Consider the following 15091-nt stretch of genomic DNA (forward strand, 5'->3'; position numbering starts at 1 on the left):
AAAATGGCAGTGATTGTAGATGGTGGTTATGTTGCTTAAGAGGGCTAACTGCATAACGGACGAGTCCCGGCAGTCCCAGTGGTGTCATTGGGTTGCCCAACTGTGGGGAGTTCAAAATGAGTGTGACTGATTAGGGGAGGGTTTTCTCCTCGGGGACGTGGGCTCCTTCCTGCTTATGGTTCCGCTCACCTTTGGGGCTCTGGAGTCCCGGACGGAGCCTGTAGATGGGGAGGAAGCAGAAGGCTGGGAGGGGGCTGGGGCTAGTTGGCACTGCCACCTTCAGTCGGTCCCAGGCCACACCCCACTGCAAGGCAGCCTGGGCAACAGTCTGCAGTGTCCTCAGGAAGCAGAAAAAACCGGTTCAGAGACCAGCAAGTCAGGCTCTGACTGCTGTTTTTGTTAACGTCCCTACCTGGCAAAACAGAGTTGGCCAACCAATCGTCTGTTGGCTTTTCTAATTTATTTTCATTTACTGGTTTACAGAATCCAGGAGTCTGGGAACTACTGCTGGCAATAATCCAAAGGTCATTTCTGGGGAGTCCTGGAAAAGATTTCCTCACCTGGGACACTCTAAAACTAATTAAATAAAACTGTGCCATGATGTTTTTCTCTTGTTCCTCCTTGTCAGGCCCTAAGGGTGAGCAGTGGCCCCTCTAGGCCAGCCAGCCGGAGCACCCGGGGGCACAGATGTTTGCAAGCACGTGGTCTCTCGGGGAGCCCGGGTGGCTCAGTCGGTTAAGCGGCCGACTTCGGCTCAGGTCGTGATCTCACAGTTTGTGGGTTCGAGCCCCACGTCGGGCTCCGTGCTGACAGCTCAGATCCTGGAGCCTGCTTTGGATTCCGTGTCTCCCCCTCTCTCTGCCCCTCTCCTGCTTACACTCCTGTCTCTCTCTCAAAAATAAATAAAATATTCAAAAAAAAAATTGAAAGCGTGCGGTCTTTCTGGCCTTAGCACTTTTTCTGAATGAGGAAGATATTCCAGTGTTTTGGCTTTAAGCCTTAGGGGGTGCATGTCCTGTGTATGGGTTGGGGATGAAAGTGACCAGAGATTGATTACGCAGAAGACAAGAATAAGCGAAGTCATTGGTGATGCCAGAGAGAGCCTGAGAAGAAGTTTTTTTTTTTTTGCAATCCATTTATATCTAAAACAGCAAGGAATTCGTGTTTCTTTTTGGGGAAGTTGTGTCTGGTGGCATCTGCATTGGTGGAAAAATAGGCCGCCCTGGCCCAGTGTTCCAGATCTAAGAACCTTAGCTATTTGTGAGTGACAAAGGAGTCTTGCTTTAGAACATTACGGCCTTCGCTCCTCATGGGTCCTAATGCCTTTGTTGGTTTGACCTCTTTCAGGTTAGCCTGAATGACTCCCACAATCAGATGGTGGTGCACTGGGCCGGAGAGAAAAGCAACGTGATCGTGGCCTTAGCCCGGGACAGCCTGGCACTGGCGAGGCCCAGGAGCAGCGATGTAAGTATTGGTGGTGTTCTGCACACTCCTGTGCCGCCAGCATGCCCTTTTGGAACCTGGTGGGGTTATCCTGCCAGAAAAAACAGCGGGTAATCAGAGAAGGGATGGGGATACGTTTTACAACAGGGGAGAGACTCTAGAAGGTACTAAATACCCCCTTGTTGGTCGAACAGAGGGCGGTGCGGTCAGTTTTGCAATGAGATCCACGGGATGTGTGATTACTTTTGTGAAGTGATAGGGTATGATCCGGCTCGTTGCGTCTGCTCCACGAAATGCCAGAAGTGCATTCCGGGCGGGGCTGCGCGTCTGCCACGGAGCCCGAGGGAACCCCTTACGGTTGGGTGAGCGGTGTGGAATCCGATTCTTTCCACAGTTGGCTTTCGGTAGCGTTTAATCGTCCAGGTGCTTTGGATGTGTGAGACCAGGGGTCACAGACCCAAAGGCCCACGAGAGACCAGGTGGGTGGCCTCCACATTTACAACACTCTCATGTCCCCCGAGAAAAACGATCTCTCCCGTTTTTCTTGACGTGTGTGGCCTCCTGGTACCCTGTGGGTCGTTTTCCCGCTTCGGTAGAGATACGGGTTCAAGAAGCATTCCCTCATATGTTAATTTGAACATGGTGATTGATCCTTGGTCTCCGTGTCCTAGAGACATGAGGAAGTAGAAGGGATTTGCGTGCTTTGGAGGGGCCTGCTGTCATCGGCCCCGCTATGGTTGCCGTGGAGGGCCCGGCGTCGCCAGATCTGATCTCCGAGAGAAGCTCAGAGATCGGGCTTTTTCTGTGAAAACTGCTGAGTCTTACCAGTTGGCAGCTCATGTGTGGTTTTCACAAATAACTTGGGCGGGTCAAGCACAATGTATGTGAGGGCCAGAGCTCGTCCTTGAGTCCCAGCAGTGTGGCCCCCGCTCCAGACTTCCCCGTGCTGGAAGAGGAACAGCCCCTGCCTTGGGTCAGGGACCGATGTCACCACAGGGTAAATCTGTGGACAAAGAAACACAGTGTGGAGCTTTGTTTCCTGTGCCCCCTTGGCCAGAGGAAACCTCCTGCTGAATTTGCTGGTACTGTCCCATCGGCCTGAAGGATACACTTGTAATTCTTTTTTTTTTTTTTTTTTTAATTTTTTTTTCAACGTTTATTTATTTTTGGGACAGAGAGAGACAGAGCATGAACGGGGGAGGGGCAGAGAGAGAGGGAGACACAGAATCGGAAACAGGCTCCAGGCTCTGAGCCATCAGCCCAGAGCCTGACGCGAGGCTCGAACTCACGGACCGCGAGATCGTGACCTGGCTGAAGTCGGACGCTTAACCGACTGCGCCACCCAGGCGCCCCATGTAATTCTTGAGTATAGATTTGGTCTCAGTGAGGTCCCTCTCTGGGTGTCCACTGTCTGGGTCACATGAGCTCCGAGGTGGGTGACTGGAGGAAGCACTGGGGGCTGTTTCCTAGTGGGTACAAGCAAGGCAGCCATGGACAGGGAGGGCAATAGAAGGGCTGTGATGCATCGCTTTGCCCAGGGTGGCTGCTGGGCAGGGGTGGGTGGGAAAGCACTGTATTGACAGCCAGGTTGGGTGTAGTGCTCTGGAGGACAGCTGGACTTACTTGGGGGCAGGGGCTTCGGCCCCTTTGTAAGTGTGATCAGGGTTTGCAAACACAGATGGCAGCGTATGGATGCCGTCGGTCCCGTGAGGCCCACAGGCACCTGTGGATATATGTATCTCACAGGAAACAGCTCTCTGCCCTACTGTGTTGAGAAGTCCTCCTTAGGGTTTTTTACACATTGAAAACATTCTTTATCTAGATTATTGTTATTATTGTTATTTTTGTAAGGTAGGTAAAAGCCCTTGCTGGACAGACAGGAGCCTGGAGACATTAAGTGGCCTACATGAGGTCGCTCGGCATGTCTGTGGGAGGAGAGCGGCGGCTAAGGAGGCCCGATCACGCGCTATCTGTGTGAGAGTGTCGTGTTTCTGGCATGGCCAACTTGTCTGTGCTTCGGCCCCCAAAGTCCCACATCCTGGGAGCCTCCTCAGTCCGAGGTGGACCGGGATGGCCGGTCACCCCACGAATTGCCACTCTGCCCAAACCCGGGTTCTCACGCTAAATATTTGGGTGTATCTTTCCAAGAAGCCATTGAACAGTCCAAGTGATAAACTATTCTGTAATGAAATACGTGATAAGATTCAATGGAAAGGAAACGCAATGCTTGGAGGTCATAAATAGGAGTGGTAGAGATTTCCCCCGTCTGTATACAGGCTACGTTGAAGCCTTGGCAGCTGGCAGTGAGATGTTCTGATGTGAAAAGTTAATGCAGAAATAATGACTCAGAGGCTGGAGTCGGTGGTGGCGGGATAGGAACGATCCAGACTTTCTTCAAAGAAGACTGGGAACACGGCTCATAAGGCCCCGTCAGCAGGGCAGAGGGAAAGAGCCTGCCCAAGTGAGGGACTGGGTGGGTGTGTCGGAGAACGGCCAAGTCGTACATATTCAGTATATAAAAAAGGGCCGGATCTGAAATCCCGGAAGGTTTGCTTTTAAACAGATTAAAAAAAACAAGACAAAACAAAAAACTGTCCTGATGAACTTGTAGCAAGTTGCATGAGGAATGACAGCTGAATGCCGTCCTTTTCTCTGATAAGTCCGGTCGACGAAAGGAAACACTCGGTGTTTAGGTGTTGTTTCGGTTCGTCCTTCCCACCTCTTTGTTTCTGCCCCGTCCTGACATAGTTTACGACGCACTCGGTGCAACGTCATTGGCCAAAGAGCTCTCCAGAGATAGTGTCCGAGGGAAGATCAGAATCCACCAGCTAAGGTTTTAGCAATGGTAGGACTTGCTGCCCTTGTGCCCAGAGTGGTGCGACATGATCGGTGTCCCCCAGCATTGTCCGAGGAGCGGGGCCAGTACTTGCTAGCTCGGTCACAGGGCAGAACTTGGTAGCCCGTGGAGCTGGCGTGTGGCTGAGCTCTGGCTCTGTAATCAGCCTGCCTGGGTTTGGATCCTGGCTCTGCCGTTCGTGAGCAGTCTGACCTTGAGCCGAGTCATTAACCTTCTTTTGGTCTTCTCATCTGTCAATGAGAGAGTGCTTGCAAAACCTTGCTCCTCAAAGTGTGGTCTGTGAATCAGCAGCCAGGAGTATTTTCTTTTCAAAAGGAAATTTTTTTTTTTTTTTACCGTGTGTTTATTTTTGAGAGAGAGAGAGAGAGAGAGAGAGAGAGAGAGAGTGTGCGCAAGTTGGGGAGGGGCAGAGAGAGAGAATCCCAAGCAGGCTGTGCGCTCACAGCGGGGCTTGAACTCACGAACTGTGAGATCATGACCTGGGCTGAAGTTCGATGCTTAACCGACTGAGCCACCCAGGCGCCCCACGTTGTATTCTGTTCCTTAGGGAGCAGTGCCTTAGAGAAGTCAGAGGGGACCAATCAGTGCAGAAACCTGTGCTTGGAGAAAGACCATGCTGTAGATGCACAAGATGAGTGGGCACAGGGTGTTTGCCCGGATTCGCCTGGAGATCATAGTGGGCAGTGAGTCAGCAGCCTGGTACTACCTGGGGACAAGACTGAACCAGAATGTACCGGTGGGGGTGCTGTGCGGAGACCATGAGGCCATCAGCCTTCTTGGCGTTATCTGTGTGCTGGCAGAGGCCTTTTCTGGGCTTCCTGGGTGGAGGAGGGTGGATAGCTGTGCACAGCCCTCAGCCTGGGCTTTGCCCTATGGAGCTTAGTGTCTAGGTTAATGCAATAGAAATAAGAATTATGAGGACAGGATCGGGGCTCCTGGGTGGCTCAGTCGGTTAAGCGTCCGACTTCGGCTCAGGTCATGATCTCACGGTCTGTGAGTTCAAGGCCCGTGTCAGGCTCTGTGCCGACAGCTCAGAGCCTGGAGCCTGCTTCGGATTCTGTGTCTCCCTCTCTTTCTGTCCCTTCCCTGCTCTCACTCTGTCTCTCAAAAATAAATAAACATTAAATATTAAAAAAAAAAAAAAAGAATTCTAAGGACAGGATAAAAAGATCGTGTTGGGATTGTTCAACCTGGAGAAAGGAAGAAAGGTTGATGAGTCCTTTACAAGAGCCTGGAGGTGTAGGAGGGACCCTCACATACTTAGTCTTAACTTCTAAGGAGTATAAGTCCTAAAGAGATGGGGTTTGTTTGCAGGTGTGTATTAAGGAAGAGCTTTTTGGTAGTGAGGGCTGTTGTACCTCCGAGTATGAAATGGGGCTGAGAATCCCAGAAAGGACCTGTATTTTGTTAAAGTTGGTGTTTTATCCCTTCTCCTGCACTTCTACTGCCCGGCCTGGAGATTCAGCGTATGATCTTCCTCTTGAACAGAGCAACGTAAGTACGTAGAAGAGAACGTTCTCTTAGAAGAGTAACTTGCAAGAGTGGAAAGACCACTGGAACCGGGACTGGAGGAACCCGTTAAGTTTTGTCACTTACTAGCTGTATGACCTTGGGCTGGTCGTGAACTTCTCTGAATCTTAGCTTTTGTGATCTCTTAAATGGAAATAATTCTTCATTCACTCACTGACTCATTGCTGTCATTCTTTTTTATTCATTTATGGGATCCATTCATTTACTTCGCTCTGTGGTATATAATGATACTTACTAATTCGAGAAATCTTTACCAAGTACCTGTGATGTTTCGGGTATGCCGAGGGAGGCTAACCCACAGAATTTTTTTTTTTTTTTTATTTTTTTTAACGTTTATTTATTTTTGAGACAGAGAGAGACAGAGCATGAACGGGGGAGGAACAGAGAGAGAGGGAGACACAGAATCGGAAGCAGGCTCCAGGCTCTGGGCCATCAGCCCAGAGCCCGACGCGGGGCTCGAACTCACGGAGAGTGAGATCATGACCTGAGCTGAAGTCGGACACTCAACCGACTGAGCCACCCAGGCGCCCCAAACCCACAGAATTTTTAAAGTTGAGCGAGAATTTATATTGAAGAATATCATATACTGAAAAAATGCTACCCTAATATGACTTATCATCACGTGTGCTTCTGAGGAGGTAACACATAGGGGATTATCCATTTTTGGGATGTTGGAGCTGGAGGGGGCTGAGTTCCCTTTTTGAGAAGCCATTAGTTTATTACATGTGACATGGGAACCTAACGGGGAGTCTCAGTGTCCATTGTGGGTCAGGAGAATGGAAGGGAGAAAGAACTACTTTATCTTTTTACCCACTCAAATTATCTGCGAACTTCTCAACCTGCTGCATTTCTGAAGCCATTTTTATGGTGGCCCCTTACTGTGGTGCTTGGTAGTTGGGAGCACACATGTGTAAACATGAGTGTTCGTAATAGGGTTTCTTCCACGGTGGCCCAGATATGGGCACAGGCTCTATCTGTGCTCTTCTAACCTTGACATCTAATAAATATTAACGCCCTGTATATACTCTCCGTTCCTTTGTACCTGCCTTGTGTAGTTCATTGTTTCCATGAGTTATTGTTTGCAAATATTTGTATGCTTACATCGTGTGTAAAGGGCCTGTCTTTGTATATCTCGTGCTTAGCACAGTCCTTGCCTCCTGTCAGATCCTTAAACCGTGTTTGCTGTTGCATCAATGGGCCTGGTGGCAATACCCTTTATGGGATTAGTCCAGTCCTTCCTGTTGTTGTTGGGACGCACCTGTCATTTTTCTTCAGCGCTTACCCCAATGCTCACTAAGTATTCTTAATATTGGATTCATCAGCCAGCCTTGTTTTGAATCCTCTGATTATGTTAATTTCACGTTGCATAGGTAGCAAGCCTAGGTGCAAAATACCTGCCGGCTTCTCTTCTGCCATCTATTACTCTAGTGGCTTTGGGATTTCTGGCTTTGGAGGCAAGCAGCCTGGATCACAATTCCACGCTGCTGCTTACTATCTCTGTGGCTTTGGCAAGTGACTAATCACGTAAGCCCCCCCCCCTCCCCCTATGCCTTATCTGTAAAGTGATTTCAATCATTGCATTTGCCACGCAGGGCTGTGGTAAGAGCTACCTGAGATCTTTCACGGGACGGTGGTGCAGGATCTGGCACCTCGTAAGCACACGGCGAACGACAGTTATTCTTCTGTTTTATTACTGTGGTTACTGGGTAGCCAGAGACCCGGAAGCAGGAGAGAAGAAAATACCGCTGGCACGGGCACGGCTCCTGTGGCTGTTCTCCCGAGCTGTATGTAGCATTAGCAAGCGTAGGCCAACTGGGCCAGGGATCTGGTGCCTATGCATTTAACCTCCCTGCATATTTAATCACTCAGCGCTTTCTTTCTCATCTCTGGGGCTACTCTGCGGAGGCCCCGGAGGGTTTTTTTTTTTTTTTTTTTTTTCTTTTTTTCTTTCATCTTCCTCGGTGCTGTAGGAACAGAACTTCCCAGCAGAGGATTGAAGGATTAGATTACCTTTTGGGGACATTTCGACAGATGGCAAAACAAGTTCCCAGTCCCTCCCCTCCCCTCCCCAGACAACCACATTCTATCTGCCGCTGGATGTAATTTGTTAAACACTTAACCCGGCCGTGGGGAGGAGGTCAGCCTCGTCGCCATCCGTGGGTCTCCCCCTGCAGGGGGGTCGTGTCTTGGCCGCAGAAAGGAGCCTGTGTAGCAGGCATTGCCCTGCCGTCCGCCCCCCCAACGTGACTGGACGGAGAGGTGCCCCGCTTCTCCTGTGTGTGTCATCCCTTGGCTTCTGTCGTTTTGTGACACCGGGGGCCTCTCACCCACACTTGGGATCCAGGGCGGGATGTTCACAGGTGGGGTCTTTTCTGCGGCGTTTCTCACCAGCTCTGTCTTCTTTGCCCTCTCCTCCTCCCTAATCCAGGTGTACGTGTCTTATGACTATGGAAAATCATTCAAGAAAATTTCCGAGAAGTTGAACTTCGGCGTGGGAAACAGCAGCGAAGCCGTGATCGCGCAGTTCTACCACAGCCCCGCGGACAACAAGCGTGTAAGGAAGCGCTGTCCCACCCGTTGTGACTTCCTGGGGCTTGATTCCATCCGGGACGACTGCTCTGCTAAAGGGGGGCTGGCAGAAGGACTTCCTTGTCATCTGTTTGCACCTTGGCAGTGACTGTTTTTCTGCCAACCTTGGGAGAACACGGTTGTCAGGGTGGAACTGTGCATAATCAGGCGGGCCAGGTGCCTGCCAGGCGGGATTTCTAGACAAACCTGTCGGGCTAATGCGCAGAAAATCTGCCAGCTAATGAGCTGCCCTACTCACAGGTGGCAAACGCGTCACCCATGTGCGCCCCTCCCTCCCCCCAAACCTGCACCAGTGGAGGAAAGAAAACCAAGGCTGCAGACCTGCTGTGCCTCCTGATTTGTTTTCCCAGCTGGCTGGCCTGGGGCTTTGTTTCTGCAGCAGAACCCCAGGCAATTAGATTTGGAGGGAGCATTGATTTGAGATTGTCCCGGGTCCCAGAGAGGCGGCTGCAGAGGTGGGGAGGACAGGAATCAGGCACCCTGCAAGGTTAGGGAGCTTTAGCTCAGAGGCTTGTATTTGATTGCTTTCTTCCCCACCCTGGTGAGTCCTAGCTCACTTCCAGAGTTAAGACCACTGCTTCTAAGGATGCTCAGAAACCTCTGAGGTAAGCATAGCTGCTGCTTTTTTTTTTTTAATTTTTTTTTAATGTTTTATTTATTTTTGAGACAGAGAGAGACAGAGCATAAACAGGGGAGGGGCAGAGAGAGAGGGCGACACAGAATCCGAAGCAGGCTCCAGGCTCTGACCTGTCAGCACAGAGCCCGATGCAGGGCTCGAACCCACGGACCGTGAGATCATGACCTGAGCCGAACTTTTTTGTGCATCCAGAAAGGAACAAGATCCACAGGCATCTCGGCCAGGTTACACCTCCTCCCTGCCCACCCCCCAGCGCTGGCTTCTCCCATTGCCTGTATTCAAAATATTTAGCCACTGGAATGGCACTGACCAATCAGAACAGACCCAGTCTGGAGGGAGCTGGGTCCTGAAGGCCACGCTGCTGGGCCAGGCATTAACCTTTTAGTTGCTGGATTGTGGACAGGTCCTGGGGAAGGGTCCAGGCCACTGGTCCTTAGGAGGGACCACTCCTGGGTTTCAAGGAAGCAGCTGTTTACTAATGGGTATAGAAACAATGAAAAAAAAATTTTTTTTTAATGTTTATTTATTTTTTAGAGGGGGTGGGGAGGCGCAGAGAAAGAGGGAGCCAGAGTCTGAAGTAGGCTCTGAGCTTTCTGACGCGGGGTTCGAACTCATGAACCGCGAGATCATGACCTGAGCCAAAGTCAGACGCTTAACCTGCGGGGCTACTCGGGCGCCCCTAAAAACATTTTTTTAAGAAAAAAATTTTTTTTAACGTTTATTTATTTTTGAGACAGAGAGAGACAGAGCATGAACGGGAGAGGGTCAGAGAGAGGGAGACACAGAATCTGAAACAGGCTCCAGGCTCTGAGCTGTCAGCACAGAGCCTGACGCGGGGCTCGAACTCACGGACCGTGAGATCATGACCTAAGCCGAAGTCGGACACTCAACCGACTGAGCCACCCAGACATCCCTATTTTTTTTTTTAAACTAAAATAATTATTACCGGTACGTCGTGGTTCCTATCAGTCCTGCCTGATCTTGAAGAAAAGCAGCAGTTAGGAACAAACTCACCTCTTCCCTAACTCCCTCCGCGCTGAGAAACAGGAAGGGGTGCTGGAGGGAATTGGCTCTGTAGACAAGATTGCCGGCCCTTTGCACCACGCTCCCCACTGCACTTGGCCAGGCAGCCCTGGTGCTCGGGGCTCCCACAGTTGACTTCCGTGAGGTGAGGAACCCTGCCCCAGGGTCCAGCTTGCTGGCTGTGCCACATCTCCCACGGAGAGATCCGTATGCCCCCCCCCCCCCCCCCCCTTGCCTCTGGGAATCAAATAACTCTCAGATTACTCACTTTGTCAGGCTGTGCCTGTTACCATGACTTTTTACACATCGCCCCAGAGCTAACTCTCACTGCAGTTGTGGCCTTGGAACCACCCTGTTGTCCTCTGGAATCTTCCTTTTCAGCTCTCTCTGCCCCCTCCTCACCTCCCACTGCAAGGGCACAGAGGTCTGCAAGCAGGTTCTGACTTCCTTCCTGCTTGTCATGGGTTGTGGCGAGCGGCTGCCGGGCCCGCATGCACGTCTCAGCAGTCAGAAGACAGGAAGGATGATGTTCTGGGCTCGCGAAGATGGTTTGGTGCAGGGGGGAGAGGGGCTTTTGAAGCAACAGGTCTGAAGAAGGAGCAGGGCAGGGGCCAGGGCGCTGGGGCGAGCGGGAAGAGAACTCCAGGGGTGGTTGTCAGGGAGTTTGAAGTGCCGGGAGGACGGGGCATGCCCGCGGCCTGGGTGCCCCCTCCCTGGAAGGTGGTACATCTTGGGTTTCTCGTGGGAGAGAGGGACGTGCTTTGCAGTTGGTGGGGAAACAGAAGAGGAACCGCCTTCTTGGAGAACCTGGTGACAGGTGGAGGCCGAGCCTGGAGCAGACTGAGTGGGTTGGAGACACAGCCTTCTCTGCTGAGTTTCTAGTTCCCCAAAGAAGGTGGTCACCCCTCCCCAGACTTGTCAGGAAGGAAACCGTGACTCTCGTTGTGCCCGTTACTTCTGTTACTTTTGCCTTTGTCCCTTGGAAGGCAGATTGCCCCACCAGACCCACCACTTCCTGAGAAAAATCACACAGGCTGGGTGCCTTACTGTTAAGTCCTGGGTGCGGGGCCCAGGCACGTCCCCTGTGTGAAGATGTTAGGGGGGCTGTCAAGGAGTGTGGTTTGAAATGGCTGAAATGACCATCAGCAGCTGCCTGGAAAGGTGAGGATGTCACACAAGGGCCACGTGGAAGCCCGAGGGGCTGTGCACCTGTGCAAGGGGAAAGGAGGTGCTGGGTAGGCGAGCAGCTGTGGTCCAGTGGTTTTGCTTCACGATGGAGATGGAATGGCTCGGGGGGTCATGTGAGTGTCTGGGTCTATTTTTGTACCTGCCAACAGCCCCACTTCCTTCTTCTCAGCCTTGTGTGCTGCCTCCCTGAAGCAGTGCACAGCCCTGGCCACCCGCCAGTGCTGCTGGCCCCACAGTGCCCCTGAGGTCAGCCACGCAGTGTCTGCATACACCTGGGGCTCCTTACAAAAGGCCCCCGAGTGTGCAGCCAGGCTTCCCGGCCTCGAGAGCTGGTCCTCTCTCTTTCCCTTCCGGAGTTATGTTTCTTCATTGCCTCCTGTGTGCCCTTTGTCCTGTCTTTGTGCTCTTGGTTCCTCCCCTCAGAATTGGAGAGAATCACTTGTGCTAACATGGAGGTGAATTCTGTAGCTTTTTTTTTTTTTTTTTTTAAGTGTAAAGTGAGAGAGCGAGCGAGAGAGAGCAGAGGAGGCACAGAGAGAGAGGGAGAGAGAGAATCCCAAGCAGACTCCGCACTGTCTGCAAGGAGCCTGATGCAGGCCTTGAACTCGCAAACCGTCAGATTGTGACCCGGGCCAAAATCAAGAGTCAGGTGCTTATCCGACGGAGTCACCCAGGTGCCCCTTCTGTAGTTTATGTTTCTAGACTCTGTACTTTAAAGAGGAAACATAGGTGTTTGTTTTAATACATTTTTCCAAAAGAGTTTATTTTGAGAGAGAGAGGACAGAGAGAGAGAGAGAGAGAGAGAGAATGAATCCCAAGCAGGCTCTGCGCATGTCAGCGTGGAGTCCGACACGGGGCTCGAACTCACGAACTGTGAGGTCACGACCTGAGCCCAAACCAAGATCTGGATGCTTCACTGCCTGAATCACCCAGGCACTCCACGAAGAAACATAGTTGTAAGCCAAGAGCTGAATATTCAGTGACTGCCGACAGGGTGGGGAAGGTGGGGATACGTGAGGAGGCTCCTGAAATCACATCGCCCAGGAAGCACTTGGTAGGTCAGGTCAGCTCTTCTGGCAGATCTGTGGGGCTGGCCTCGGGCAGACTTGACAGCCAGGCAGGCTGGGGACCAAAGGCAGAGTAGGATGTGCTGTACTTCCTGTCACGTGCACACGCAGCACGGTTATGTAACCACGTGAAGCCACATGTGCCCGAGTGCTGGCTGGAACCCACGGGTGTGTGTGGGGCTGGGGATTCAGCGAGGTTGGATCAGGGAAGTAAAGGCCTCACGGGGTGCTTGGGGTTGGAAATGGAGCTTCAAGGACAGGCATGATTCCAGTAGCTACGTGGACCTGGCAGGAGTCGAAGAGGGGGAACAGGCCACGGGCCGAGACTTCAAGGGGCCGGCGTATGTGGTTCCTGTGCAGGCGGTGGGGAGATTCACTTCTCAGGGGTGGAGCGTTTGCACCGCGGTGCTTTCGGGTATTGGGCAGGTGCTCATCTGAAGATGGTCGTGTTGGCTTTTGGCCTTGAGGACAGTAGGGAGCCACAGCAGGGTCTGAGTAAGGGGGCTTGCTGTAAATAGTGTCTTATAGGGAAATGTGTGTCCTGGCAATATGCGGGATGCATTAGAAGGGGAAAGATTAGAGAGGGGCCGGGAAGGGAACCGTCGTGGTAATACAGGCATGAAGTTGCCCAGTTGCTCAGCCAGACCTCGAATCACCCGCTGAGCGTTTCGCACCCTGCCAAGCCCTAGAAGGCACGAGAAGGACCAAAACCCAGTGCCCAGCACCGGTTTGCTAGTGGGCTCCACCAGTAGGAAGTGGGCCACGCTTGGCAGCACCGGGGATAAAAAAAAAAGGAGAGCGGAGAGTGTAAAAAGGAAAACGTGGCCGGCTGGGTGGCTGATTGGGAGTGGGGGCCGAGGGAAGGCAGCGGAGTGCCACCCGTAATGGTGAGAACTCGGGCCGGGGGACGGGGTCGCACGCACAGAGCTGGGGACGTGGCCGGAAGGTGTGGGAGGGCTCGGTTTTGGACCCGGCGAAATACCTCGGCGCGTTAGAGGGGAGATGCCGAGGAGGGCAGCAGTCAGGGTGAGGCCGTAGATTAAAGGTCACCACACGCCTGATCGTGCCAGAGGAGGGGAGTCGAGGATGGGGTGGTCAGGTGTGGGGCGTGCAGGCGTGGCATGATTCAGCGTTGCCACGGGGCAGGGGAAGGGAGCTGCCCGCAAAAGCTAGAGGAGCGGAGTAAGAGAGGAGGCGCAGGAATGAGCCCCGGGGAACAGTGTGCGACCTCGGCATGAAATTCAGGAAATGCTGCCTCTGTTGGAGCAGGAGAGGGAAGGCTTGGTGGATGGACTGTTCAGGGACGGGCTCTGAACCAGCCAGACACCGATGTAGATGCTGCCTCCTGGGTCACCTTGGCCAGTGAACTTCTCTGTGCTTCAGTGTCCTCGTCAGTAAAGGAGATGACACGAATAGCTAAAGCCCTGACTTGCCGTGAGTACCAGAAGGATGGAATTTGGTAAGGCAGGCACACGTTTGCAACTCAGTGCCTGGCGCACGCTGAGCTCTCTTGACACCTTTTGTTGGATTGTTTGTTTAGAGTAAACCCCGTGCCCCACGTGGGGCTCGAACTCACGGCCCTGAGATCAAGAGTTGCGTGCTCCACCACCTGCACCAGCCAGGCATCCCTGTTCTTGCCGCATTTAGCTGTTATCAGGAACGATAGTAAGCTAATTTTTATTTTTTTTAATTTTTTTTTCAACGTTTATTTATTTTTGGGACAGAGAGAGACAGAGCATGAACGGGGGAGGGGCAGAGAGAGAGGGAGACACAGAATCGGAAACAGGCTCCAGGCTCGGAGCCATCAGCCCAGAGCCCGACGCGGGGCTCGAACTCGCGGACCGCGAGATCGTGACCTGAGCTGAAGTCAGACGCTCAACCGACTGCGCCACCCAGGCGCCCCAAGCTAATTTTTAGATAATGATCTAATAAGCTTAGATAATAAGGTAATTTTAGATAATAATCTAAATTTTTAGATTTTTTAAATGTGACACCTGTTGAAGCCATGGAGTAGATTTCTAGAGGAGTCTTTTTATTTATTTTTATATTATATTTTAGTTTTTGAAAGTTTATGTTTGAGAGAGACAGAGCTAGCATGAACAGGGGAGGGGCAGAAAGAGAGAGAGAGAGAGAGGGAGAATCCCAAGCAGGCTCAGTGCTGTCAGCACAGAGCCTGATGCAGGACTCCAACTCGCGAAACCACGAGATCATGACCTGAGCCAAAACCAGGAGTCGGATGCTTAACCAACCAAGCCACCCAGGTGCCCCAGAAATCTTTTTAAACCGAGAACACTCCCTACCTTAGGAACCAAGATGGTTTCGGAGCAGGAAGATGGGCTCTGTTACTTCTAGGGAACACCTTCGTGCCAGAAATCATGATGGTCCTCTTAGGATCATGACTGTTGTTACAACATTGCATTTGCTTATGGTAGTTTTTGGTTTCAAAACGTTTACTAGCCTCTCTGGTTAGATTGAATTAGGCTCCTGCAGACTTTGGAGTTTTGCATTAGATGCTGTGGAGGAAACAGAAAAACACATAGAGCGTGTTCTTGGGAATTGGGGAGGGAAAAGCCAAAGGGAAAGGAGCAGAAGCAGCGTGCAAGCGAATGCAGAGCATTAGGACGTGCCTGAGCTGTTAGCACCAAAAGGATTCTGAACAGAAGATTGATCTGGGTCAGATGCAGCCAATTAGGGGGCGTGTGCTTGAACGGATTCCTTTGGGTTGTTGATTTCGGGGACTGGCTGGCGCCCGAGGAG

General features: G+C 51.8%; 1 protein-coding gene across 4 annotated transcripts in view; it reads left to right on the forward strand.

Moving 5' to 3' along the window:
• Nucleotides 1-15091, forward strand: part of SORL1 (sortilin related receptor 1) — a 173081-nt gene that overhangs the window by 16520 nt on the left and 141470 nt on the right. For all 4 annotated transcript variants that reach the window (XM_045483206.1, XM_045483202.1, XM_045483203.1 and 1 more), the window contains exons 2-3: nucleotides 1348-1464; nucleotides 8259-8384. In XM_045483206.1, the coding sequence (XP_045339162.1) occupies nucleotides 1348-1464; nucleotides 8259-8384 (243 nt within the window). The remainder of the gene's footprint in view (nucleotides 1-1347; nucleotides 1465-8258; nucleotides 8385-15091) is intronic.

This window comes from Leopardus geoffroyi, chromosome D1, assembly GCF_018350155.1.
Source record: "Leopardus geoffroyi isolate Oge1 chromosome D1, O.geoffroyi_Oge1_pat1.0, whole genome shotgun sequence".
NCBI lineage: Eukaryota > Metazoa > Chordata > Mammalia > Carnivora > Felidae > Leopardus > Leopardus geoffroyi.